The 25,388-nt window shown below is 43.4% G+C and overlaps 1 protein-coding gene across 1 annotated transcript in view; it reads left to right on the forward strand.

Annotated features, from left to right (window-relative positions):
- LOC135518053 (netrin receptor UNC5D-like) overlaps nucleotides 1–25,388 on the forward strand; it is a 331,784-nt gene that overhangs the window by 289,623 nt on the left and 16,773 nt on the right. Inside the window, exons 5-11 of the mRNA XM_064942889.1 lie at nucleotides 4,008–4,182; nucleotides 5,968–6,135; nucleotides 7,491–7,655; nucleotides 9,303–9,329; nucleotides 13,307–13,492; nucleotides 16,085–16,492; nucleotides 16,964–17,051. Of these exons, the coding sequence (XP_064798961.1) occupies nucleotides 4,008–4,182; nucleotides 5,968–6,135; nucleotides 7,491–7,655; nucleotides 9,303–9,329; nucleotides 13,307–13,492; nucleotides 16,085–16,492; nucleotides 16,964–17,051 (1,217 nt within the window). The remainder of the gene's footprint in view (nucleotides 1–4,007; nucleotides 4,183–5,967; nucleotides 6,136–7,490; nucleotides 7,656–9,302; nucleotides 9,330–13,306; nucleotides 13,493–16,084; nucleotides 16,493–16,963; nucleotides 17,052–25,388) is intronic.

Below are 25,388 nucleotides of genomic sequence, written 5' to 3' on the forward strand. Positions count from 1 at the left end.
AGTTGACTTCATGTTGTTTGTAGCAATGCTGGAGAAAATATAGTTGGAAATGTAACATGGGGGTTGATTAGGCATTGAAGACCAGGAAAATTGTAGAGAGAAAGGAAAAAGAGTGAGAAGGGCCACCAGCATAGTTTCTCTCAGCGCTCTGGAGCAGAACTGTGAAAAAAGTGAAATTAAAAGCACATGATGAAAGACTTCTCTGGCCATCAAAGGAAGAAAAAAAGCCACTTGTGACAACATGACTGGTGATTTATTGATTTCTCCGCTCGCATTCGTCTTTCGGGGGCACTGCCAAAGAGCAAAGCAATCTCTGAGATTGTGTGTTATTGGTTGTTCTGGTATTCCCCTGGTGAATAGACACACACACACACACATCAACAGGGCTCTCAGTGGGGTGGGGAGAGTTTTTAATCCTCAAACACACAGTCGTAAATCAAGCCTTGCTCCTAGATGCCCTGGCTAGTCGCTCATTGAGCACCTCCAGCCAACGGCACATTCATTGCAATTTACAGGGCCAGTCATGCGATACAGGGAGGGCATCAGTGGAGCGTACCTTTAGTTTGTAATTCCTAATTACTTTCGCTCGCAACATGGCTGCTGAATTGTTAATGGTCAGAGGGTGTGACCCTGCTGAGAGCTGTGCTTTGATTGGTTGAGGGGAGGCTGGGAGTCCCTCTGATTGGTTAAAGGGAGGCTGGAAGTCACTCTCATAGACTAATACTAATAGTGAGGGTGATGGTTAGAAAGCCTACTTTGTGCCAGTCAATTGTATGGAACATACAGTTGAAGTCAGAAGTTTACATACACCTGAGCCAAATGTCAGGATTTGGCCAGGGTTGTTCCGGGTTTTGGTCACTAGATGCCCCCATTGTGCTTTTTGACCTTATCTTTTTTCCCTTGTTCCCCATTATTATTTGCACCTGTGCCTCGTTTCCCCTGATTGTATTTAAACCCTTAGTTTCCCTCAGTTCTGTGCTCTGTGTTTGTATGTTAGCACCCAGCCCTAGTGTTCTGTGTATTCTTGTCGATTCCGGTGGATGCTCTTGTGGAATTCTGTTTTTGTTTTTGAGTATCTCTTGAGGCTTTTTTTGTGCTATTCCTACCACCTTTTGGATTTGCCATTTTTTGTATTGAAGGACTTCTCCTTTTTACTTTATTAAATACACCGTCTTAAGTACTGCTGTGTCTGCCTCATCTTCTGGGTTCTGCTGACTATTCGTGGCTCAGTTGGTTAAGTGACTGTTTCTCACTCCGGAGACCCAGGTTCGTAACCGGGTCCTGACACCAAATACATTTAAACTCAGTTTTTCAAAATTCCTGACGTTTAATCCTAGTAAAAATATTCCTTGTCTTCGGTCTGTTAGGATCACCACTTTATTTTAAGAATGTGAAATGTCAGAATAATAGCAAAGAGAATGTTTTATTCAGCTTTTATTTTTTTCATCAAATTCCCAGTAGGTCAGAAGTTTACGTACACTTAATTAGTATTTGGTAGCATTGCCTTTAAATTGTTTAACTTGGGTCAAACATTTCAGGTAGCCTTCCACAAGCTTATCAAAATGAGTTGGGTGAATTTCGGGCCATTCCTCCTGACAGAGCTGGTGTAACTGAGTCAGGATTGTAAGGCCTCCTTGCTTGCACACACTTTTTCAGTTCTGCCCACACATTTTCTATAAGATTGAGGTCAGGGCTTTGTGATGGCCACTCCAGTACCTTGACTTTGTTGTCCTTAAGCCATTTTGCCACAACTTTGGAAGCATGCTTGGAGTCATTGTCCGCTTGGAAGACCCATTTGCGACCAAGCTTTAACTTCCTGACTGATGTCTTGAGCTGTTGCTTCAATATATCCACATAATATTCCTCCCTCATCATGCCATCTGTTTTGTGAAGTGCACCAGTCCCTCCTGCAGCAAAGCACCCCCACAACATGATGCTGTCACCCCCCACAACATGATGCTGTCACCCCCCATAATGCTTCACGGTTGGGATGGTGTTCTCCAAACATAACGATGGTCATTATGGCCAAACAGTTCTATTTTTGTTTCATCAGACCAGGGGACATTTCTCCAAAAAGTACAATCTTTGTCCCCCTGTGCAGTTGCAAACAGTAGTCTGGCTTTTTTGTGGTGGTTTTGGAGCAGTGGCTTCTTGCTTGCTGAGCGGCCTTTCAGGTTATGACAATATAGGACTCGTTTCACTGTGGATATAGATACTTTTGTATTCTTTTCCTTCAGCATCTTCACAAGGTCCTTTGCTGTTGTTCTGAGATTGATTTGCACTTTTCGCACCAAAGTACGTTCATCTCTAGGAGACAGAGCGCGTCTCCTTCCTGAGCGGTATGACGGCTGCGTGGTCCCATGGTGTTTATACTTGCATACTATTGTTTGTACAGATGAACGTTGTACCTTCAGGCATTTGGAAATTGCTTCCAAGGATGAACCAGACTTGAGGAGGTCTATGAACCAGACTATCTACAATTTTTTTTCTGAGGTCTCGGCTGATTTCTTTTGATGTTCCCATGATGTCAAGCAAAGAGACACTTAGTTTGAAGATAGGCCTTGAAATACATCTACAGGTACACCTCCAATTGACTAAAATGATATGTCACGGTCGTCATAAGGAGGAGACCGGAGACGCAGTACGCGCAGGATATCCTGGTCCAAAGAAGTATACTGGAGACAGAAGCACTGAGCTGGCACCCTCCTTCCTGGCTGGATGCCCATTCTAGCCCGGCCAATGGGAGGAGCTGGAATAGAGCGCAGCGGGATAGAATAGTGCGCTCTACCGCATAACACAGTGCCTGACCAGTAACAATCTCCCCACAGTAATCACGAGGAGAAGGCTCAGGCCTCCGACCTGACTCATGCAATCTCCTCGTGTGCCCCCCAAAATTTCTTGGGGCTGCCTCTCGGGCTTCCGTGCTAGCCGTGTACCTTCATATCATCGCTCTTGCTCTATTCTCCGGTATTTATCCTCGTAGTATCGCCTTCCGCTTTCGCTGCCTCTCACTCCTCCTTAGGACTGCGATACTCTCCTGGCTGTGTCCAGGGTCCTGCACCATCTAATATCCCCTCCCAGGTCCATTTCCCCATTAAGCACAGTTCCTCCTTTTCACGCTGCTTGGTCCTGGTTTGGTGGGTTATTCTGTCACGGTCGTCATGAGGAGACCAAGGCACAGCGTGATAAGCGTACATTCTATTTCATTAAACGAATGAAACACTGACCAAAACTATACAAAATAACAAAACGAACCGTGAAGCAATATGACTAATGCGAACAGGCAACTAAACATTGAATAATAACCCACAAAACCAAAAGAGAAAATGGCAACCTAAATGGGATCCCCAATCAGAGACAACGATAAACAGCTGCCTCTGATTGGGAACCAATTCAGGCCACCATAGACCTACATATACCTAGACATACTAAAACCCGATTGATATACAAAAACCCTAGACAGGTCAAAAACACCTAGACAATACAAAAACTAAACCAACCACCCTTGTCACATCCTAGCCTAACCAAAATAATAAAGAAAACAAATATAATTTAGGCCAGGGCGTGACATTATGTCAATTAGCCTATCAAAAGCTTCAGAAGCCATGACATAATTTTCTGGAATTTTCCAAGCTGTTCAAAGGCACAGTCAACTTAGTGTATGTAAACTTCTGACCCATTAGAATTGTGATACAGTGAATTATAAGTGAAATATTCTGTCTGTAAACAATTGTTGGAGAAATGCACAAAGTACATGTCCTAACCGACTTGCCAAAATAATAGTTTGTTAACAACACATTTGTGAAAAATTAGTTTTAATTGCTCCAACCTAAGTGTATGTAAACTTCCGACTTCAACTGTATAGTGTTGTACCTATGTTGCGTTGTTTGCAAGCATTATTTTGAATTGACCTATCAGCAGCCTCACTCCCATTCTTCATTCTGATTGGTGGATTTGAGATTTCGACCAATGGCAGCCTCACTCCCTGTTAATGTCTGTTGTTCTAGGTGGAGTGGTTGAAGAATGAAGAGCCAGTGGGCTCGGACGGGAACATCAACACGCGAGCGGACCACAACCTGATCATCCAAGAGGCGCGTCTGTCCGACTCTGGGAACTACACATGTCTGGCTAGCAACATTGTGGCAAAGAGACGCAGCCTCACTGCCACTGTGGTCATCTTTGGTAAGACGATGGGTTGGAATCAATAGGTCACATTGTAAAACATTTCAAAACATTGTTCAACGGTAAACAAAGATAAGCATTTGTTATTGTACTTCAGGTAGTCCGTCCCTGTTTCATTCCGTTCATTCCGTCATTTCGTGCCTAATGAATACTACACTTCTCTATGGAGCAGGCCATATGGAGCAGACCATCAATTACTTTGAGCGTTTCATTGAGTCTGCCTTGAGGGACAGATAGGTAGCATTTTCACTCTTATAATTAGATCCATTGCGCAAAGGCAAGCTCAATCAAGCACAACTTGATTTTGGTGGGTGTTATTATTTCACTAAGTCAAACCACCTTACAACAATCAAACCATACAGAGTTGTCCTATTTTGACACACAATTCATGGAAATGATGTGGAAATGTTCCTTACAAATAACATCCCTTGTATTCTTTCTCCAAATGTACACTCAGCGGTTGTATTTTTCTGTCATTGGTCATAGCCTGTCACATCTTTGTAGCAATTTTTTATTTAAATTTTATTGTACATGCATAGTTCCATATCCATTATCACATTGTTAGCACTTAATTTGCTGTATTCATCTCCTTTCTCTTGACATGTGTATCTGAAGAGGATGTTTTCTGCCTCCTGTCGATGCATTTACTCAGTCTCTCATAAGCAGCATTAGGTGTTAAGAGCAGTCAGAAACATCATATCTGACATGTCTTGTCTGACATGTTCCATGCTGTGACAGGCAAGTAATGAGCAACTTCCGAGTTGTGTTTAAACACAGCGAGACTTTTAAAAACACAGGAAGGCTTTGACATGAGCTGTCAAAACTCCTCAGCTGCGTGCCTACCAGCTGGCTGCTAGCTGGTTGTTACCACTGGCTGTTTGCGCTAGGCTAGGATTCCCTGTTGCTTGTGCTTTCGCAGCCCTGTAGGCCTCTTCTCTTTATTCATCCCTCCCATCTCTCAAAACCCGCTTTGCTAGTTAAAAAACACCCCCTCTGTGTCAACGAGACCAAATCACCACACTGACTGACAACCATTAAAACATCTGGAAATCCAGCTACTGTTTTTCTCTATACACAGAACCTGCCCATCAGTCGTCTGTGTAGCTACCTGACTACCTGTCATGCTAATGAGGTGACTGGCAAGCCCTGCTGAGAGAAATAGCCTACAGACAGACATATGTAGTGGAGTAATGTGTTCTCGCACTGACATTTGTTTCCTGTCTGATGATGAATGATGATGAATGAACTCATCAGTCAATCACTCAGCTGCTATTGAGGCCAGCACATCTGAGAGAGAGAGACAGAGAAAGAGAGAGACAGACAGACAGACAGACAGACAGACAGACAGACAGACAGACAGACAGAGTGGAGTGTTCACCTCTCTGACATGCCTTTGGTTTCTTGGCCCATCATGTTTGGCCCAGATGGAGTTCCTGTGTTTTAGGCAGTCAGCCTGTCTCTGTCAGACAGAACATGTGCTATAAGAGAGAGTGTGTGGGTGCGTGCGTGCATGCATGTGTGTCTGTGTGTATGTGTGTGTTTTAGGGAGAAAGTAAGCCCGTGTTCATACTTCTGGAAGTGTATTTCTCTTCCCTCCACATACTTACAGTAGATGTCATGTTATATTCCTTTATCCTTCTTTCCCTTTCTTTTCCTCGCCCTCTTTTTGTCTCTTACCTTCTATCCTTCTCCCTCTCCCCCATCTCCCTCTCATATCTCCATCGCTCCTACTCCATCTCTCCCTCTGCTTCCTCCCTCTTTCTCTTACGTTCTCTGTTCCTCAAGTGAACGGAGGGTGGTCGTTGTGGACAGACTGGTCGGCTTGTAACGTGCCCTGTGGGCGGGGGGTCCAGAAACGCTCCCGCACTTGCACCAACCCTGCCCCTCTAAATGGGGGCGCCTTCTGCGAGGGCATGTCTGTCCAGAAGAGTACCTGTAATGCCCTCTGCCCAGGTCTGTTTGTCTATTTGGCTATCTAGCATGCTTCTTGTCTGTCTAACTATATGTCTGTCTGTCTTCATGATTTTCATTCTATCCAACTGTCTGACTGTCTGGGAGGGGGGATTGTTTTGTTGTGGGTTTGCATTATTTGCCTGAGCATCTGTATTTATGACAGTGATGCTCTCCATGGCAGAGGAAGGCTTTGCCTCTGCTGTTAGGGTAATTTCCCTCCAAACCAGTTTCCCTCCATCGTCTGACCCCATTTTACTGACTGACAGTGGCTTGGAGTCTGAAATGTAATGCAGTGCTCCTCCAAGACAGAGACGGAGAGATAGAGAGAAGAGGTTAGAGGGCGGGGATGAACGAGAGGGAGAGAGAGAAGAGACACAGAGAGAGCGAGAAGAAGAGAGGGAAGAATGGAAGAGTATGAACATAGAAAAAAATAAGCATAAGGCATAACTGAGGCAGGGAAATAGAAAAAGAAGAAGAGAAAGAGAAAATCAACTGAAGTGCAGGAGAGTTAACAACAGAATGATTGAGAATAGCCCTTACAACGAGTGAGAAAGACAGAGAAAGACAGAAAGAGCAAGAGAAAGAGAGAGAGGGATCAGTGCCAGTTATCAGAGCGGCTGTGTAATTTGCGCAGTCCAAGTGTTCCTCTACACTTGGCCCAATTTATGCTTTCAGATCGCCACACCAATCACCAGGGAAATGCTGGTCATGTTGGGGGAAAGTTATCTGGCAAGGGCAGCACTCTCCCGCAAACACTATCTCAATTTGGCTCAACCACTCTTTTCTCTCCTTCTCCCTCTCTTTCTCCCTCTCTCCTTCTCCCTCTCTCCTTCTCCCTCTCTTTCTCCCTCTCTCTTTCTCTCTCTCTCTCTCTCTCTCTCTCTCTCTCTCTGTGAGTCTCAGCCCGTGCACAAACACAGCATTTGCATTTAGATTAGCAAGGCAGAGGGAAACCTTGAAAGCCTACAGAGTTGTTAAGGTAGTAGAGGAGACTTGATGGAACAAGCAAACTGTCTTTCCTGGCTTGAGTCAGCACCAGGAAAGAACATAACATGGTATTGTTCTAATGTGGCCCCTGGAGAGAAAGACGAGGGGATTTAGTGTGGTGGGCTATAGGGCTAGTCCATTGTAAGTGCTCTATCAGTAAGGTCCATGTGTAGAGTAATTCTGGAGTAATGGTGGGGCAGTTATGTTCCACCTAGCTGTTTGTGACTCTGAGAATCTATGATATGATTGTGTGTGTGTGTGCATGCGTCGCCTGCATCCTCCTTTGTGTGCTTGTGTAGTTACTGTACATGCTGTGCATATGCCTGTGTGTTTTCTAAGCCTTGCAACACTTCCTTCCTCCCTCTCAGTGGATGGTGGATGGGCAGAGTGGACAGAGTGGACGGTGTGCAGTGGTGAGTGTGAGAGGCAGCGCAACAGAGAGTGTACTGCCCCAGAGCCCAAACGCGGAGGCAGGCTATGTGACGGGGCCGCTCTGGGAACATACAACTGCACCGGGGGTCTCTGCACTCACAGTGAGTATTGTCAGGGGGTCTCTGCACTCACAGTGAGTATTATCAAGGGGTCTCTGCACTCACAGTGAGTATTGTCAGGGGGGCTCTGCACTCACAGTGAGTATTGTCAGGGGGGCTCTGCACTCACAGTGAGTATTGTCAGGGGGGCTCTGCACTCACAGTGAGTATTGTCAGGGGGTCTCTGCACTCACAGTGAGTATTATCAAGGGGTCTCTGCACTCACAGTGAGTATTGTCAGGGGGTCTCTGCACTCACAGTGAGTATTGTCATGGGGGCTCTGCACTCACAGTGAGTATTGTCCAGGGGGCTCTGCACTCACAGTGAGTATTGTCAGGGGGTCTCTGCACTCACAGTGAGTATTGTCAGGGGGTCTCTGCACTCACAGTGAGTATTGTCAGGGGGTCTCTGCACTCACAGTGAGTATTGTCAGGGGGCTCTGCACTCACAGTGAGTATTGTCAGGGGGTCTCTGCACTCACAGTGAGTATTGTCAGGGGGTCTCTGCACTCACAGTGAGTATTGTCAGGGGGTCTCTGCACTCACAGTGAGTATTGTCAGGGGGTCTCTGCACTCACAGTGAGGATTGTCAGGGGGTCTCTGCACTCACAGTGAGTATTGTCAGGGGGTCTCTGCACTCACAGTGAGTATTGTCAGGGGGGCTCTGCACTCACAGTGAGTATTGTCAGGGGGTCTCTGCACTCACAGTGAGGATTGTCAGGGGGTCTCTGCACTCACAGTGAGTATTGTCAGGGGGGCTCTGCACTCACAGTGAGGATTGTCACATACAGATTCATCTGGTGCTAAACCTCTGGTGGTGGAGATCATTATCATTCATATCTTCATTAGAATCTTCCTCATCATCATTGTGATCTTCAGAATGTTCATCATTGGGATCATCATCATCATCAGTACTTTCATCGATTCCCTCTTTACTCCCCTTTGTGATTATATCATCAGTACCACACTTATTTTGTTGAGAGTTTAAAACATCACCAAAGACAAAGTAGTCTTCTGTTGGCTGGAATGGCATGTTGGCTGGCATGTTTCCAGTTGCAACACCAGCAATATTATGGACAAATCCATCCTAAGTTCCTTAGTGCTGCAATAAGCAGTGAATGACATAGCGTATCTGCCACGGGCTTTGACAGCATGGCATGGAAGTCCATACAGTACTTATTGAGTAATTCTTCTGATGCCCATGTCATTTCATCTCTCCGCAGGAAGACAATCATCCTTATCATGTTCCTCACGTCAATCTCCACACACACACACACTCATACAAATACACTCATAAACACACACATGCTCCATACAATCCCTGGGTGACAGAAATGCCCATCACTGAACCAATCTCACTACCATGAGACACACACATCATGATCATGACCACACACACATTTGGGCATGTACACTCATGTTCACACACACACACACACACACACACACACACCGTGTACTCTCTGGATGATAAAGAGTCCTATCCCTGGGCCAATCCTACTACCGCGACACACAGACACACACACATGTACATGTTGTACAGTACCTGCACACACATACATGTCCTCATTGGAAAACAACTGCAGGTTAAATCCTGTAGTCTTCCATTCAAGTAGAAGTGAACTGACATGGTGTCTCTGTGTCTTTGCAGATCTGCTACACGACGCCAAGCCACAGGGTGAGTTCTCTCCAATCACCATCTTACTTTAGAACACACCATGTACACACTGAAACCACCATGGCTTCTCCTCTACTATAACAACCATTATAGGTTGTCACGCCAGCACTCACAGATACAACCCTCCAACCCAAAACTCCAACATCATGATCCAGAACCATTATTAGCACTAGCATTATCAAATTCACCCATATTTAACATTATCCGACCACCAACATCATTATCCTATCATTATTAACCACAAACTCTATTTATGTCATTTTCTCAATTGAAATGCCCGGTCTCTTCCAGAAACGTACTCTTCATGAGAAACCGTATTCTCACGATGAACATCATCAAAATCATGTCTTAAAGAGACAGTTCGAGATTTTGGAAACTTACCGAGTCAGAGGAACTCATGGATACCATTTTTAGGTTTCTGCGTGCAGTTTTCAGGAAGTTGAAGGTAGATTCTGCAGTAATTGCTTACTAGCATTAGCACAATGACTGGTTCCCATAGACTACCAGTCATGCCAATTACTTCAGGGACGCCACTGTCGCATTCAGATTGTTTTAGTCTTTTCCGTCATCGTGGGAAGGAGGGGAAAGACGCAACCAGTCAATCTGTCTGCCAAAACTTAGCGAGCCCCCAATTAACCTGCCACTGTTAGCTGCTAATGCCTCTTTTGCATATTTTGGCAAATGCTCCTTTTCTTGGAGCTTCAGGCTACTTAGCGATTTTCTCAGTCCCATTCCTGTGCAGATCTCATTATCTTTCGAGAACAAGCTAAGCCAGCAGTCCTTTTCTTCACACACACACACACACACACACACACACACACACACACACACACACACACACACACACACACACACACACACACACACACACACACACACACACACACACACACACACACACACACACACACACACACACACTCTCTCTCTCTCTCTCTCTCTCTCTCTCTCTTTGTTATCTTTTGTGGCATACTGGTGAGACCAAATAGAACGTAATCATTGTAGATGAGCTAATTTAATGAATTGGTCTTGTCACACTATCCCAGTAGAACGCAGACTGCCACCTGAGCGATGCCAGAGCCAAACAGCCCTTTGAGATGACAGCCAGTGGCTGGGCTTGATTACAATCCTAGTTAGATGTGGTGTGTGCTGAGTGCTTGTGTGTGTGTGTGTGTGTGTGTGTGTGTGTGTGTGTGTGTGTGTGTGTGTGTGTGTGTGTGTGTGTGTGTGTGTGTGTGTGTGTGTGTGTGTGTGTGTGTGTGTGTGTGTGTGTGTGTGAATCTGACACACCAGGCAGGTGCTGGGGTGGTTCGGACGGCAGTCCTAGCAAGCTTCCTCATTAGTGCGTTAACAGGCTGCAATGGGAGGAAATGTTGCACCACAGCGGCGTGAAGAGACAGGAAATGGAAAACAATGAAGTCACGGAAGGAAGCAGGTTGAAACCTGGACTGCCTCTCCCCTAAAAATAAATCCTGCTAATAATGTTATAGGAGAAGCTTAGAAGTTTTCAGGAGAAGCACAATTTCTTCCCCCCCAAAAAATATTCTTCCTTGAGAGATGTTACTGTGAAAGTTTGGGATAAACTCGACTTTACTGTGCCTCTCCCAAAGCTTTTTAATTAAATTTATTTTAAAAATATGTGCAAACTTTGTACAGCCGTGAAAGTTGTGTAAGTCTGGCCAGTATAGCAATAAATGTAGATAACATGAGGCATGTAGCACCATCATAACATGTCAATAAATGTAGATAACATGAGGCATGTAGCACCATCATAACATGTCAATAATTGTAGATAACGTGAGGCGTGTAGTACCATCATAACATGTCAATAAATGTAGATAACGTGAGGCATATAGTACCATCATAACATGTCAATAAATGTAGATATTATGAGGCATATAGTACCATCATAACATGTCAATAAATGTAGATATTATGAGGCATGTAGCACCATCATAACATGTCAATAAATGTAGATAATGTGAGGCATGTAGCACCATCATAACATGTCAATAAATGTAGATATCATGAGGCATGTAGCACCATCATAACATGTCAATAAATGTATATAACATGAGGCATGTAGCACCATCATAACATGTCAATAAATGTAGATAACGTGAGGCATGTAGCACCATCATAACATGTCAATAAATGTAGATAACGTGAGGCATGTAGCACCATCATAACATGTCAATAAATGTAGATAACGTGAGGCATGTAGCACCATCATAACATGTCAATAAATGTAGATAACATGAGGCATGTAGCACCATCATAACATGTCAATAAATGTAGATAACGTGAGGCATGTAGCACCATCATAACATGTCAATAAATGTAGATAACGTGAGGCATGTAGCACCATCATAACATGTCAATAAATGTAGATAACATGAGGCATGTAGCACCATCATAACATGTCAATAAATGTAGATAACATGAGGCATGTAGCACCATCATAACATGTCAATAATTGTAGATATCATGAGGCATGTAGCACCATCATAACATGTCAATAAATGTAGATAACGTGAGGCATGTAGCACCATTATAACATGTCAATAAATGTAGATATCATGAGGCATGTAGCACCATCATAACATGTCAATAAATGTACATATCATGAGGCATGTAGCACCATCATAACATGTCAATAAATGTAGATAACGTGAGGCATGTAGCACCATCATAACATGTCAATAAATGTACATATCATGAGGCATGTAGCACCATCATAACATGTCAATAAATGTAGATAACATGAGGCATGTAGCACCATCATAACATGTCAATAAATGTAGATATCATGAGGCATGTAGCACCATCATAACATGTCAATAAATGTAGATATCATGAGGCATGTAGCACCATCATAACATGTCAATAAATGTAGATAACATGAGGCATGTAGCACCATCATAACATGTCAATAAATGTATATAACATGAGGCATGTAGCACCATCATAACATGTCAATAATTGTAGATAACGTGAGGCATGTAGCACCATCATAACATGTCAATAAATGTAGATAACGTGAGGCATGTAGCACCATCATAACATGTCAATAAATGTAGATAACATGAGGCATGTAGCACCATCATAACATGTCAATAAATGTAGATATCATGAGGCATGTAGCACCATCATAACATGTCAATAAATGTAGATAACGTGAGGCATGTAGCACCATCATAACATGTCAATAAATGTATATAACATGAGGCATGTAGCACCATGAGGCATGTAGCACCATCATAACATGTCAATAATTGTAGATAACGTGAGGCATGTAGCACCATCATAACATGTCAATAATAACATGTCAATAACATGTCAATAAATGTAGATAACGTGAGGCATGTAGCACCATCATAACATGTCAATAAATGTAGATAACATGAGGCATGTAGCACCATCATAACATGTCAATAAATGTAGATATCATGAGGCATGTAGCACCATCATAACATGTCAATAAATGTAGATAACGTGAGGCATGTAGCACCATCATAACATGTCAATAAATGTAGATAACATGAGGCATGAGCACCATCATAACATGCATGTAGCACCATCATAACATGTCAATAAATAACATGAGGCATGTAGCACCATCATAACTAATAAATGTAGATCATCATAAATGTATATAACATGAGGCATGTAGCACCATCATAACATGTCAATAAATGTAGATAACATGAGGCATGTAGCACCATCATAACATGTCAATAAATGTAGATAACGTGAGGCATGTAGCACCATCATAACATGTCAATAAATGTAGATAACATGAGGCATATAGCACCATCATAACATGTCAATAACTACTGAATTTAATATCAATATACAGTAGCTTGAGTTGATACCTTGTCTCTTTTTCTTATGGTTATGCTTTGATTAAACTATCTCTCTCTCACTGACTCCCACTTATCTCTCTCTCTCCCCCGCTCTCTCGTTCTCTCCCCCAGGTCTGGAGGGAAGCAGTGACGTGGCACTGTATTCGGGCCTGGCGGCGGGGGTGGTGACAGTGGTGGTGTTGATTGTGGCGGTGACCCTCTACCGGAGGAACCAGAGCGAGTACGGCGTGGACGTCATCGACTCCTCCGCCCTCACCGGGGGGTTCCAGTCCTTCAGCTTCAAGACTGCTCGCCAAGGTGAGCTCAGAGAACGCACAGGCAGAAAGACACACACACACACAGCTGAACACATATGCATGTGAACTTTCGATAAAATGAGGCAGGAAGGGGCACACACACACGCAAACAGCTGAACACACACACACAAGAACACTTGCCAAGCTGAAGCAGATTGAAACACACACTTACACACATACAAAGCTGAAGACACACACATCACTGTGGTCCAACAGAAGCTCGATTTGTGTGACTGACCGTTCTTGGTGGTTAATTTGCACTCCATTCAATTGATGTGTGTTTAATTTCTTCATTCTTCATTTAGTTTGACTGTAAGAAGTCTTTGTGTCCAACAGCAAGGTCGTGTTTGGTTTGCTCAGTGACTCGGTAGGGTGGTGGCAGCACTGTGTAAATGATCTCTCTCTCTCTCTCTCTCGCTCTCTCTCTCTCTCCAATCCTGTCTCGAGTGGAGAGGGGCAGAGACCAGACACAGCTTTCATTTCTCATGGTCTCGCTCCCTCTTCCAGACAGAATCTCAAACACACGCACACATTCACACACACACCTCCTCCCACCACTGTTCAGCACCCCCACCCCTTCTCTACCTAAAAGAGAGGGATGACAGCACCATCGGAGGAGTGAATGTACCATCACGACCCTGTTCCTATGGCTCTGACTCATACACTCAGTAATAGTAATGACCTTCGTTGAAAAGAGCAGCTGCAATATTGAGTCACCCACAGAGATATATCTATTTGTTCTATAACTATAGATGTATGATCTTCATTTAGTCACCCTGTTGCCAGAGAACTGTCCTGCAATGCAGGAGATGTAAACCGTGCAGTGTATTTAAGGTTTAAAAAGGTTTCTGAAGTTTGTCATTTTCATTTCCAATTTCAGATGTGATTTTCCCTTATGGAAAATGTATCAACCCCTACAAAAATGTGCATTACATTATCCACGTAATAATTCACATTTCCTGTTGCTTCAGGATTAAGATCCTACTAAGATCATGGTATGGAGTCTCCAAAAATGAACAATCCATCCCCTTGTTCCTGTACCTCCAATACGGTCAGACACAGTCATAGTGATAATACCCTGTGTTGAACAGAGCATCTGCACTGTTGCGTCACTGGAAAAATGGGGAGAGAGAAAAAGGGCGCTGTGTCGACCCAAAGATTGAGCCCTATTTCCATGGTTGTGACACGGCTGGTCTCCTTGGCGACAGCCTCTTCAGAGAGGAGTGATAGAATTGATCACACAGCAGGAAGAAGAAAGCTGTGATTTTATTGGGGCCTTTCTCCTCCCAGAGAATTTGGGTAATACACATACAGGGTTTACACACAGCCCTCTCATATTGTAGCCTACACACCAGGAGAGGAGTCTACACTGTGCCCTGAAAATTCCTTTGGTCTCTACTGAATTAGATAATTCAGCACCTTATTTGTGGAACAATCTTCAACATTTTCTTAGATGTGATGTTGTGGTGCCTCTAGGGTAACTCAGAAAGCAGATTGAGGACCTTATTACTGATGAATGTGTTTGTTTGTTATGACCTTGTTTTTCTTTCCGCTTGCATTTATATTTTATATGTGTATTTTCTGTAATTTATGTAATTCAGTCTGTAAAAGTGACCTTGGTCTCAGTATGACTCCCTGATAAAATAAAGGTTAAATCAAAAATTGTGCACTACTTTTGTTCAGAACCCTACAGGACATGATATAGAGTCCACGCCACGTAGGGCTCAAGCCAAGTAGTGAGCTATATTGAATGGAGTGCCATAGGAGATGCAAGCACACTCCATGGAGATGAGAAGAGATACAGTCTAAATGGAGCAAACTGCCTACTAACTGCCTGTTAGCTTGGTCCTGTGATCTGCTAGCTTAAGCTTGGATGAGCATGTGAAGGTCTTTGGTCCCACTAAGTCTCAGTTATCCCATCTGCTCAACCGTTTACCCAGCTTTGGTACACCATTTACTGTATTCTTAGTAGCTACAAAGCTTGAAGTTGAAAAGATGAAGAAACTTTCCCAAGTATAACACACACGCGTACACACAGACACACACAGACACACACACACCAAGTATAAAATCTCATTAGCTCCTTCACCTCCTACTCTAGCACGGCCAGTAGCAGAGAGTTTTACACAGTTAGTCGTTGCTATGGAGAGGCTTTTGTTACAACTCTATTGCTGTGACAAGGACTTTGTGGCACCTCCTGTTGTCATGGTGAGGTGTTTTTAGCACCCCAGTTGCCATGGTGAAGAGATGGTCGCCGTTTGGACCAGGAAGTTATTTTGACACATATGTTGCCAAGGCTTGCCCTCCAGCTGTAATTGACATTCAGTGTGTCACATATTGGATGACTGGAGACTAACAGTTAGCACACCACTGTAGGCAAGCTATTATCAGACCTGAGTCCGAGGCCGCTAGCAGCCCAATAGTACACCAACCATGGGTAACCAATAGTTGGCATGCTGCTGTCAGCTACCACAAATGGCCCAGTGTTCATCTGTGTATACCATCATATGATCATTTAACAGTCTGTTAAACAGATGTGTTTTCTGGGAAAAGTACAGTATCTGACTCCTCTGGGACTCTTTTTCTTTTCCAGGCAACCCCCTGTTGATAAGCTCGTCCTTGCAACCGGACCTGACAGTGTCACGGACGTACACCAGCCCCATCTGCTTCCAGGACTCCATGGATAAAGAACTCATTTCCCAGGAGCCTTCGCACTTCGACCCCCTGCCCGACCTCAAGGTCAAAGTTCACTCCTCCTTCATGGTGTCCCTGGGCGTGTCAGAGAGGGGGGCCGAGTACCACGCCCAGAAAGCCCACCCCCAGACCTTCCCCCGGGGGCTGGCACCCGACTACAGTGGGGTACGGGTGGAGGGGACCCTGAGAGAGAGGAGGGAGAAGAGCCTCCTTGCCCCCCACGCACCGCCTATGCCCTCCAGACCCCCTCTCAGGACGTCCGGGGTGTTGGGACACGCGGGTGGGAGGCTGGTGGTCCCCAATACAGGTTTGTTGTTCATAAGGACGATGTAGCACACTCACACACATGTAAGCACACACACACACCCAGGGGAACACATACACACCTGCCGGGTTGTCAGGTCTATTTAGGGCAGGTGACAGCCAGAGAGGTGACGGCCAGACAGGGCCTCTGGGGCTCTCAAATCAATGCTGTCAACAGTGCACCACACACACACACACACACACACACACACACACACACACACACACACACACACACACACACACACACTACCACCGACACTGGAGCCCACAAACAATTACTCTCTAGAGTGCCAATCTAATCTGCCAGTAGATAAAAGTGCCACAAGGGACAGGAGACAGGAATGTGGGGCGGTGTGAGAGCGTAGTGTGTGTATGTGCGTATGTGTCTGTGTATCTCGTGATCATCTCCTATGTCCCCCTCTCTCTCTCTCTCTCTCTCTCTCTCTCTCTCTCTCTCTCTCTCTGTGTGTAGGTGTGAGTCTGTTGGTGCCCCATGGGGGGATAGCTGAGGACACTACCTGGGAGATGTACATGGTCATCAACCAGGAGGACAGCAGCAGGTGAGACACGACACACAGACATGGCACAGAGAACCAGGCTGCCTGCCTCCCTTCTTCCTTCCCTCTATTGCTCTCTCTTTCTTTTACAGTTTTTTTAATCGCTTTGGTGCAATTTTCACAAGTATATGGTACATTTTCACAACCCTTAGTACAAAACTCAAAACAGATCATCAAAAAGGCAATTGTTTCAAAACTGTAAGCACATTTTCAATAGACTAAGTACAACACTTTCACCAAACGTAATCAGTGTTTCCTCTAGAAATGAATGTTTAACATATTCATATGAAGTAATTGCCTTTCATAATGCAATTAGCACATTACTTTTGATATGATTATCTTCTCTTTTGTTAGTAGACATTTATAGACGTAAAAGACTTAAAAGACATCTCACTGCTCTCATTTGATGATCACTTAAACATTTGGTAAACCTACAGTACCAGTCGAAGGTTTGGACACACCTACTCATTCAAGGGTTTTTCAAAAATGTTTACTATTTTCTACATTGTAGAATAATAGCGAAGACATAAAAACTATGCAATAATCATGTAGTAACCAAAAAAGTGTTAAACAAATGAAAATATATTTGAGATTTGAGATTCTTCAAAGTAGCCACACTTTGCCTTGATGACAGCTTTCCACAATCTTGGCATTCTCTCAACCGGCTTCATGAAGTAGTCACCTGGAATGCATTTCAATGAACAGGTGTGTCTTGTTAAAAGTTCATTAAAGGAATTTCCAAAAAAGTGTTAAACAAATCTAAATATAGCCACAGCTTTGATGACTATATATTTTTTTTATCTGATATTGACAAAATCAGAGATTAACTGTACGTAACAAATCAAAGATTATTGGTTACAGAGATTAGCAGATGTTACAGCAGGTACAGCGAAATGCTTGTGTTTCTAGCCCCTACAGTGATACAATAAAATACCAATACGTAAATGATCCAGAACGTCCCCTATTCAGTAAACATGTATCCAAAATTAAGTTGCTAGCATTTTATGGGGGGTCACACTGCTGTAATACCGTAATACGGTAGTCAGACCCCTTGACTTTTTTCACATTTTGTTACGTTACAGCCTTATTCTAAAATGTATTAAATCGTTTTTTCACCCTCATCAAACTACACACAATACCCCATAATAGCAAAGCAAAAACAAGTTTTTATACATTTTAGCAAATTTATTACAAATAAAAAACTGATACTTTCACATTTACATAAGTATTCAGATCCTTTACTCTGTACTTTGTTGAAGCACCTTTGGCAGCGATTACAGACTTGAGTCATCTTGGGTAGAAGCTTGTCATGCCTGTATTTGGGGAGTTTCTTGCATTCTTCTCTGCAGATCCTCTTTGTCAGGTTGGATGGGGAGCGTCGCTGCACAGCGATCTTCAGGTCTCTCCAGAGATGTTCGGTCGGGTTCAAGTCCAGGCTCTGGCTGGGCCAGTCAAGGACATTCAGAGACTTGTCTCAAAGCCACTCCTGCGTTGTCTTCGCTGTGTGCTTAGGGTGGTTGTCCTGTAGGAAGGTGAACCTTCACCCCAGTCTGAGGCCCTGAGTGCACTGGAGCAGGTTTTCATCAATGATCTCTCTATACTTTGCTACGTTCATCTTTCCCTCGATCCTGACTAGTCTCCCAGTCCCTGCTGCTGAAAAACATCCCCACAATATGATGCTGCCACCACCACCATGCCTCACCGTAGGGATGATACCAGCAAACTCCAAATGGGCTGTCATGTGCCTTTTACTGAGGAGTGGCTTCCATCTTGCCACTCTACCATAAAGACCTGATTGGTGGAGTTTTACGGAGATGGTTGACCTTCTGGAAGGTTGTACCATCTCCACAGAGGAACTCTGGAGCTCTGTCAGAGTGACCATCGGGTTCTTGGTCACCTCCCTGACCAAGGCCCTTCTCCCCCAATTGCTCAGTTTGGTCAGGCAGGCAGCTCTAGGAAGAGTCTTATTAGTTCCAAACTTCTTCCATTTAAGAATGATAGAGGCCATAGTGTCCTTGGGGACCTTAAATGCTGCAGAAATTTTTTGGTACCCTTCCCCCGATCTGTGCCTCGACACAATCTTGTCTCAGAGCTCTACAGACAATTCCTTCGACCTCATGGCTTGGTCTTTGCTCTGCCATGCACTGTCAACTGTGAGACCTTATGTAGACAGGTGTGTGTCTTTCCAAATCATGTCCAATCAATTGAATTTACTATAGGTGCACAATCAAGTTGTAGAGACATATCAAGGATGATGGAAACAGGATGCACCTGAGCTCAATTTCGAGTCTCATGGCAAAGGGTCTGAATAAATAAAGTATTTCTGTTTTTTATTTTTAATACATTTTCCAAACATTTCTAAAACCTGTTTTTGCTTGCATTATGAGGTATTGTGTGTAGATTGATGAGAAAAATAAATGATTTAATCCATTTTAGAATAAGGCTGTAACGTAACAAAATGTGGGAAAAGTCAAGGGGTCTGAAAACTTTCTGAATGCCATTTACGTAGCAGATAATTTTATTCAAAGTGTCAACAGTCCACACATTTTTGTATGTGACCCCAATTGAACCCACAACTCCGGTGTTGCTAGTGCCATGTTCTTATGAACTGAGCCACATACAGGACCACTACAATACATCATTACAATGCAATACTGTAAAATACAATACACGATTGCAATACAGGTGGAATATGTATGATTGCCATCCACATGAGAGCACCACCCTCCATCAGGCCATGGATGAGACATGTGGTTATTTCAATCCAGAACAATGAGCATATTTAGTGTAATTTCAATAAAAACCTATGGGCAAATGCTCAAGACAGTTTTGATGCAAAGTAGTGCCTTCTAAACATTGGTTTCTTTAATTTCTTTAATTTACATTGTGAAAGATGTCTTCAATAATCATACCTTTGATCACACAAGGGATAGAAATTATTGGCATGTAATGTTCAGTCAATTTTAATGGGTAGTGCAAGTGTTCCTAATGTGAAAACAGTGTGTCACGGCCTGGCCATAGAGAGCCCTTGGGGTTCTCTATAGTGCAATAGGTCAGAGCGTGACTAGGGGGTATTTTAGTCTAATATTTCTATGTTGGTGTGAGTATGGTTCCCAATTGGAGGCAGCTGATTATCGTTGCCTCTAATTGGGGATCATACTTAACGTGGTCCTTTTCCCACCTGTGTTTGTGGGATATTGTTTTATTTTCAGTTAGTGCCTTAGTGCGCTCTGTACTGGACGCTCGTTGATTCTTTGTTGTTTTTGTTAAGTTTCACTTTGTAATAAAGTATGTGGAACTCTATTCAAGCTGCACCTTGGTCTACTCCTTTCGACAAACGTGACACAGTGTAATGTACTGTAATTTACAGTACTGTAGAATCATACATTCAAAGGGCAGTTTTGAAACATGTTTCTTTCATGTTTTGCTATTGGATTAACTGGTTGTTAAAATAACTAAATTAAGAAGATATAATTATATTGCGTTTTGGTGATTAATCCAATGTACTCATTTCACTGAGTATACTAAAACATTGAGAACACCTTCCTAATATTAAGTTACACCTCCCCTTTTGCCCTCAGAACATCCTCAATTGGTCGAGGCATGGACTCTACAAGGTCTCGAAAGCGTTCCACAGGGATGCTGGCCCATGTTGACTCCAATGCATCCCACAGTTGTGTCAAGTTGACTGGATCTCCTTTGGACGATGGGCCATTTTTGGCGGGAAACTGTTGAGCGTGAAAAACCCAGCAGCGTTGCAGTTCTTGATACAAACCAGTGTGCCTGGCACCTACTACCATACCCCGTTAAAAGGCACTTCAATATTTTGTCTTACCCATTAACCCTCTGAATGGCACACATACACAATCCATGTCTCAATTGTCCTCCCCTTCATTTACACTGATTGAAGTGGATTTAACAAGTGACATCAATAAGGAGACATAGCTTTCACCTGGATTCACCTGGTCAGTCCATGTCATAGAAAGAGCAGGTGTTCTTAATATTTTTTATATTCAGTGTATATTTCACAGTACACTTATATTTTGGATTAGTGGTTGTGTGGTGAAAGATGTCTACAAACAAAGTGAATGCACAATGCAAGACTGGCTGCGTTACAAGTTTTACCAGTTTGGAGTTTTGTACTAAGGGTTTTTCAAATTCACCACATATTTGTGAATATAGTACCAAAGCAATAAATATAACTGTATTCTACCGCTTCATCTCACGCTATCTCTAATCCTGTTTCACCTCTTCCTCACGCTATCTCTCATCCTGTTTCACCTCTTCCTCATGCTATCACTCCCACTTTTTATCACCCAAACTCACACATGGATGTATGCAAGCTCGCACACACATACTATGCACACACCCCCACATGAGCATGCACACACACACACATTCCCACATACAAACACACACACACTCCGCCCAGCATGCGGCCTTAGCTCATCTTGCACACTCTACAGGGGAGGACATGATGTGTCAGGAATAGGCTTTCAGTTGCAGAACAGCCCTGCAGATTGCAGCATGGCCCTGAACAACTGGCTCAGCAGACAGAGCCGTGTCTTCTCCATTCTGGGTCTTTACGCTTAAGCATGACACCATCTCCTTCCTGTGTGACTGGTTAAAGCTGTGAATGTTAAATGTTCAGTGTAGAGGCAATCTGCCATTGTTTGGCATTTGGTCAGATAGAACAAGACAGACAAATAGAGAGTCCAGGTGACTATTGCCTGCTATGGAGAGCCCATAGCTGTGACTTAGCTATCAAGACTTTCACCAAGCTATTACTCAAGGCTGAGATGGCACGATAGATAAAACATGTTCACAACAAATGTAATACTGTTGACTTTTCGCAGAGGCTTCAATACGTTGTTTTGCCACTAGGAGTCAGTGTTCTTACACCTGTTAGTTTGTGATTTCCTTGCACACCAAAAATCTCAAATCACAAATACATCTGAATGAAAACATCCCAACAAGTTATCACCCCTGACAACCAGTTTAACCCCAGCTGGACCCTTCAAGGAAATACCATTTCGACTAGGAGTTGAAAATAAGTGACATTGAATTTCAATCAAATTGAGATACAATCCCTTTCACCCCCCTCTTTCTCCTTCCTCCTCCTCAGAGTACCCCAAAGACTTCTGGGTAGCGAGGGTAAAGATAGGGATCAAAGGTCACCTATAGTTTACGCCTCAGAGCTTAGGAGTGGACTGCCTGTCTCTGTCCTGTGAGGTGTGCGCTACTCTGAACACTCCCTAATCTCCCTGAGCCCCCTCCTTTAGGTTCCTGCCTGGTCCCGATAAGGCTGCTTGCTGTTTACTTCCTGCCTGGTGTTAGAGGGAGACCGGGGGGGGGGGCACCTCTGATCTCACTGAGCTGTCAATCACAGCCCTATCTTTTGACAAGCATTTGGAGAGACCCTGGGAGAAATTGTATCTTTTATTCCTATTCAATCTTCAGACCAAAGCCATCTACATGAGGCAGTTGGCGGTGGCTCTCCACTTGGCTGCAGAATAGGAATTGATCAGCTCAGCCTTGGCGGCTCCAGGGCTGCATTATGGAGACTGAGATGAGAGGCTTTTCCTCTCCAGGCCTTATTGGGTTCTCTTTGTGTCTGCGGAGTCTCCACACTGCAGGGTGTTAGTGCCTTGCCCCATAGCACTCACTTCTGTCATCATGAAGTGCTTTGAGAGACTAGTCATATCATATCACCTCTACCTTTCCTGACACCCTACACCCACTTCAATTTGCTTACTGCCCCAATAGATCCACAGACAATGCAATTTCTCTGCACACTGCCCTATCCCATCTGGACAAGAGGAATACCTATGTAAGAATGCTGTTAATTGACTACAGCTCAGCATTCAACACCAAAGTACCCTACAAGCTCATCATTAAGTTCGAGGCCCTTGGTCTGAACCCTACCCTGTGCAACTGGGTCCTGGACAGCCCACAGGTGGCCGGACAACAACCACCCGAGCCACTGCCTGTTCACCCGCTATCACCCAGAAGGCGAGGTCAGTACAGGTGCATCAAAGCTGGGACTGAGATACTGAAAAACAGCTTCTATCTCAAGGCCATCAGACTGTTAAACAGCAATCACTAGCACATTAGAGGCTGCTGCCTATACAAATAGACTTGAAATCACTGGCCACTTTAATAAATGGAACACTAGTCACTTTAATCATGTTTACATATTTTGCATTACTCGTATGTACAGTTGAAGTCGGAAGTTTACATTCACCTGAGCCAAATACATTTAAACTCAGTTTTTCACAATTTCTCACATTTAATCCTATTAAAAACTCCCTATCTTAAGTCATTAAGGATCACCACTTTATTTTAAGTGTAGCATTTTGATTGGTTGTGTTTGGAAAAGGAAAGCAAGTCACTTCCTGTTAGATTTTTGTGTTTTAGGTAGAGAATTGTGTGTTGTGTTTTGAAAAAAGTGTTTTATGCAATTGTCAACTGAGTCAAAGGCTGAGAAATAGCTTATGGTTTTGGATATTTACTGTGTAGTTTTGCACTTTGAGTGAGAGGTTTCAAAAATCATGTGACATGAAAAGATTTTGTGTGTAAGCAGTTGGAAAAAACTGTAATTGATTGCATTTTGGGACCTATAAGCATGATGTGCCTGAGAGATCTCAACCATTAGATCAACCAACAGTCAAATCATTCCAATTTATAATATTGGCAATGAAAAGATGCCCTCCTCCAACATGGTGTCATTGTTTCTAAGATGTCCTTTATACAGTTGAAGTCAGAAATTTACATACACCTTAGCCAAATACATTTAAATGTAGTTTTTCACAATTCCTGACATTTAATCAGAGTAAAAATTCCCTGTCATAGGTCAGTTAGGATCATCACTTTATTTTAAGAATGTGAAATGTCAGAATAATAGTAGAGAGAGTGATTTGTTTCAGCTTTTCTTTCTTTCATCACATTCCCACTGGGTCAGAAGTTTACATACACTCAATTAGTATTTGGTAGCATTGCCTTTAAAATTGTTTAACTTGGGTCAAACGTTTCGGGTAGGATTTTGGCCCATTCCTCCTGACAGAGCTGGTGTAACTGTGTCAGGTATGTAGGCCTCCTTGCTCGCACACGCTTTTTCAGTTCTGCCCACAAATTTTCTATGGGATTGAGGTCAGGGCTTTGTGATGGCCACTCCAATACCTTGACTTTGTTGTCCTTAAGCCATTTTTCCACAACTTTGGAAGTATGCTTGGGGTCATTGTCCATTTGGAAGACCCATTTGCGACCAAGCTTTAACTTCCTAACTGATGTCTTGAGATGTTGCTTCAATATATCCACATAATATTCCTCCCTCATGATGCCATCTATTTTGTGAAGTGCACCAGTCCCTCCTGCATTAAAGCACCCCCACAAAATGATGCTGCCACCCCCGTGCTTCACAGTTGGGATGGTGTTCTTGGGTTGGAAGCCTCCCCCTTTTTCCTCCAAAAATAACAATGGTCATTATGGCTAAACAGTTTTATTTTTGTTTCATCAGCCCAGAGGACATTTCTCCAAAAAAGTACGATCTTTGCCCCCATGTGCAGTTGCAAACCGTAGTCTGGCTTTTTTATGGCGGGTTTGGAGCAGTGACTTCTTCCTTGCTGAGCAGCCTTTCAGATTATGTCGATATAGGACTCGTTTCACTGTGGATATAGATACTTTTGTACCTGTTTCCTCTAGCCTCTTTACAAGGTCCTGTGCTGTTGTTCTGGGATTGATTTGCACTTTTCGCACCAAAGTCTCCTTCCTGACCGGGTCTCCTTCCTGAGCAGTATGACGTCTGCGTGGTCCCATGATGTTTATACTTGCATACTATTGTTTGTACAGATGAACGTGGTACCTTCAGGCTTTTGGAAATTGCTTCCAAGGATGAACCAGACATGTGGAGGTCTATGATTTCTTTTTTGAGGTCTTGGCTGATTTCTTTTGATTTTCCCATGATGTCAAGCAAAGAGGCACTGAGTTTGAAGGTAGGCCTTGAAATACATCCACAGGTACACCTCCAATTGACTCAAATGATGTCAATTAGCCTTTCAGAAAGCTTCTAAAGTAATGACATAATTTTCTGGAATTTTCCAAGATGTTTAAAGGCACAGCCAACTTAGTGTATTTAAACTTCTGACCCACTGGAATTGTGATAATCTGTCTGCAAACAATTGTTGGAAAAATTCCTTGTGTCTTGCACAAAGTAGATGTCCTATCCGACTTGCCCAAACTATAGTTTGTTAACAAGACATTTGTGGAGTGGTTGAAAAACGAGTTTTAATGACTTCAACCTAAGTGTATGTAAACTTCCCACTTCAATTGTATGTATGGTGT

The sequence above is a fragment of the Oncorhynchus masou genome, chromosome 28 (genome assembly GCF_036934945.1).
Source record: "Oncorhynchus masou masou isolate Uvic2021 chromosome 28, UVic_Omas_1.1, whole genome shotgun sequence".
Lineage (NCBI taxonomy): Eukaryota > Metazoa > Chordata > Actinopteri > Salmoniformes > Salmonidae > Oncorhynchus > Oncorhynchus masou.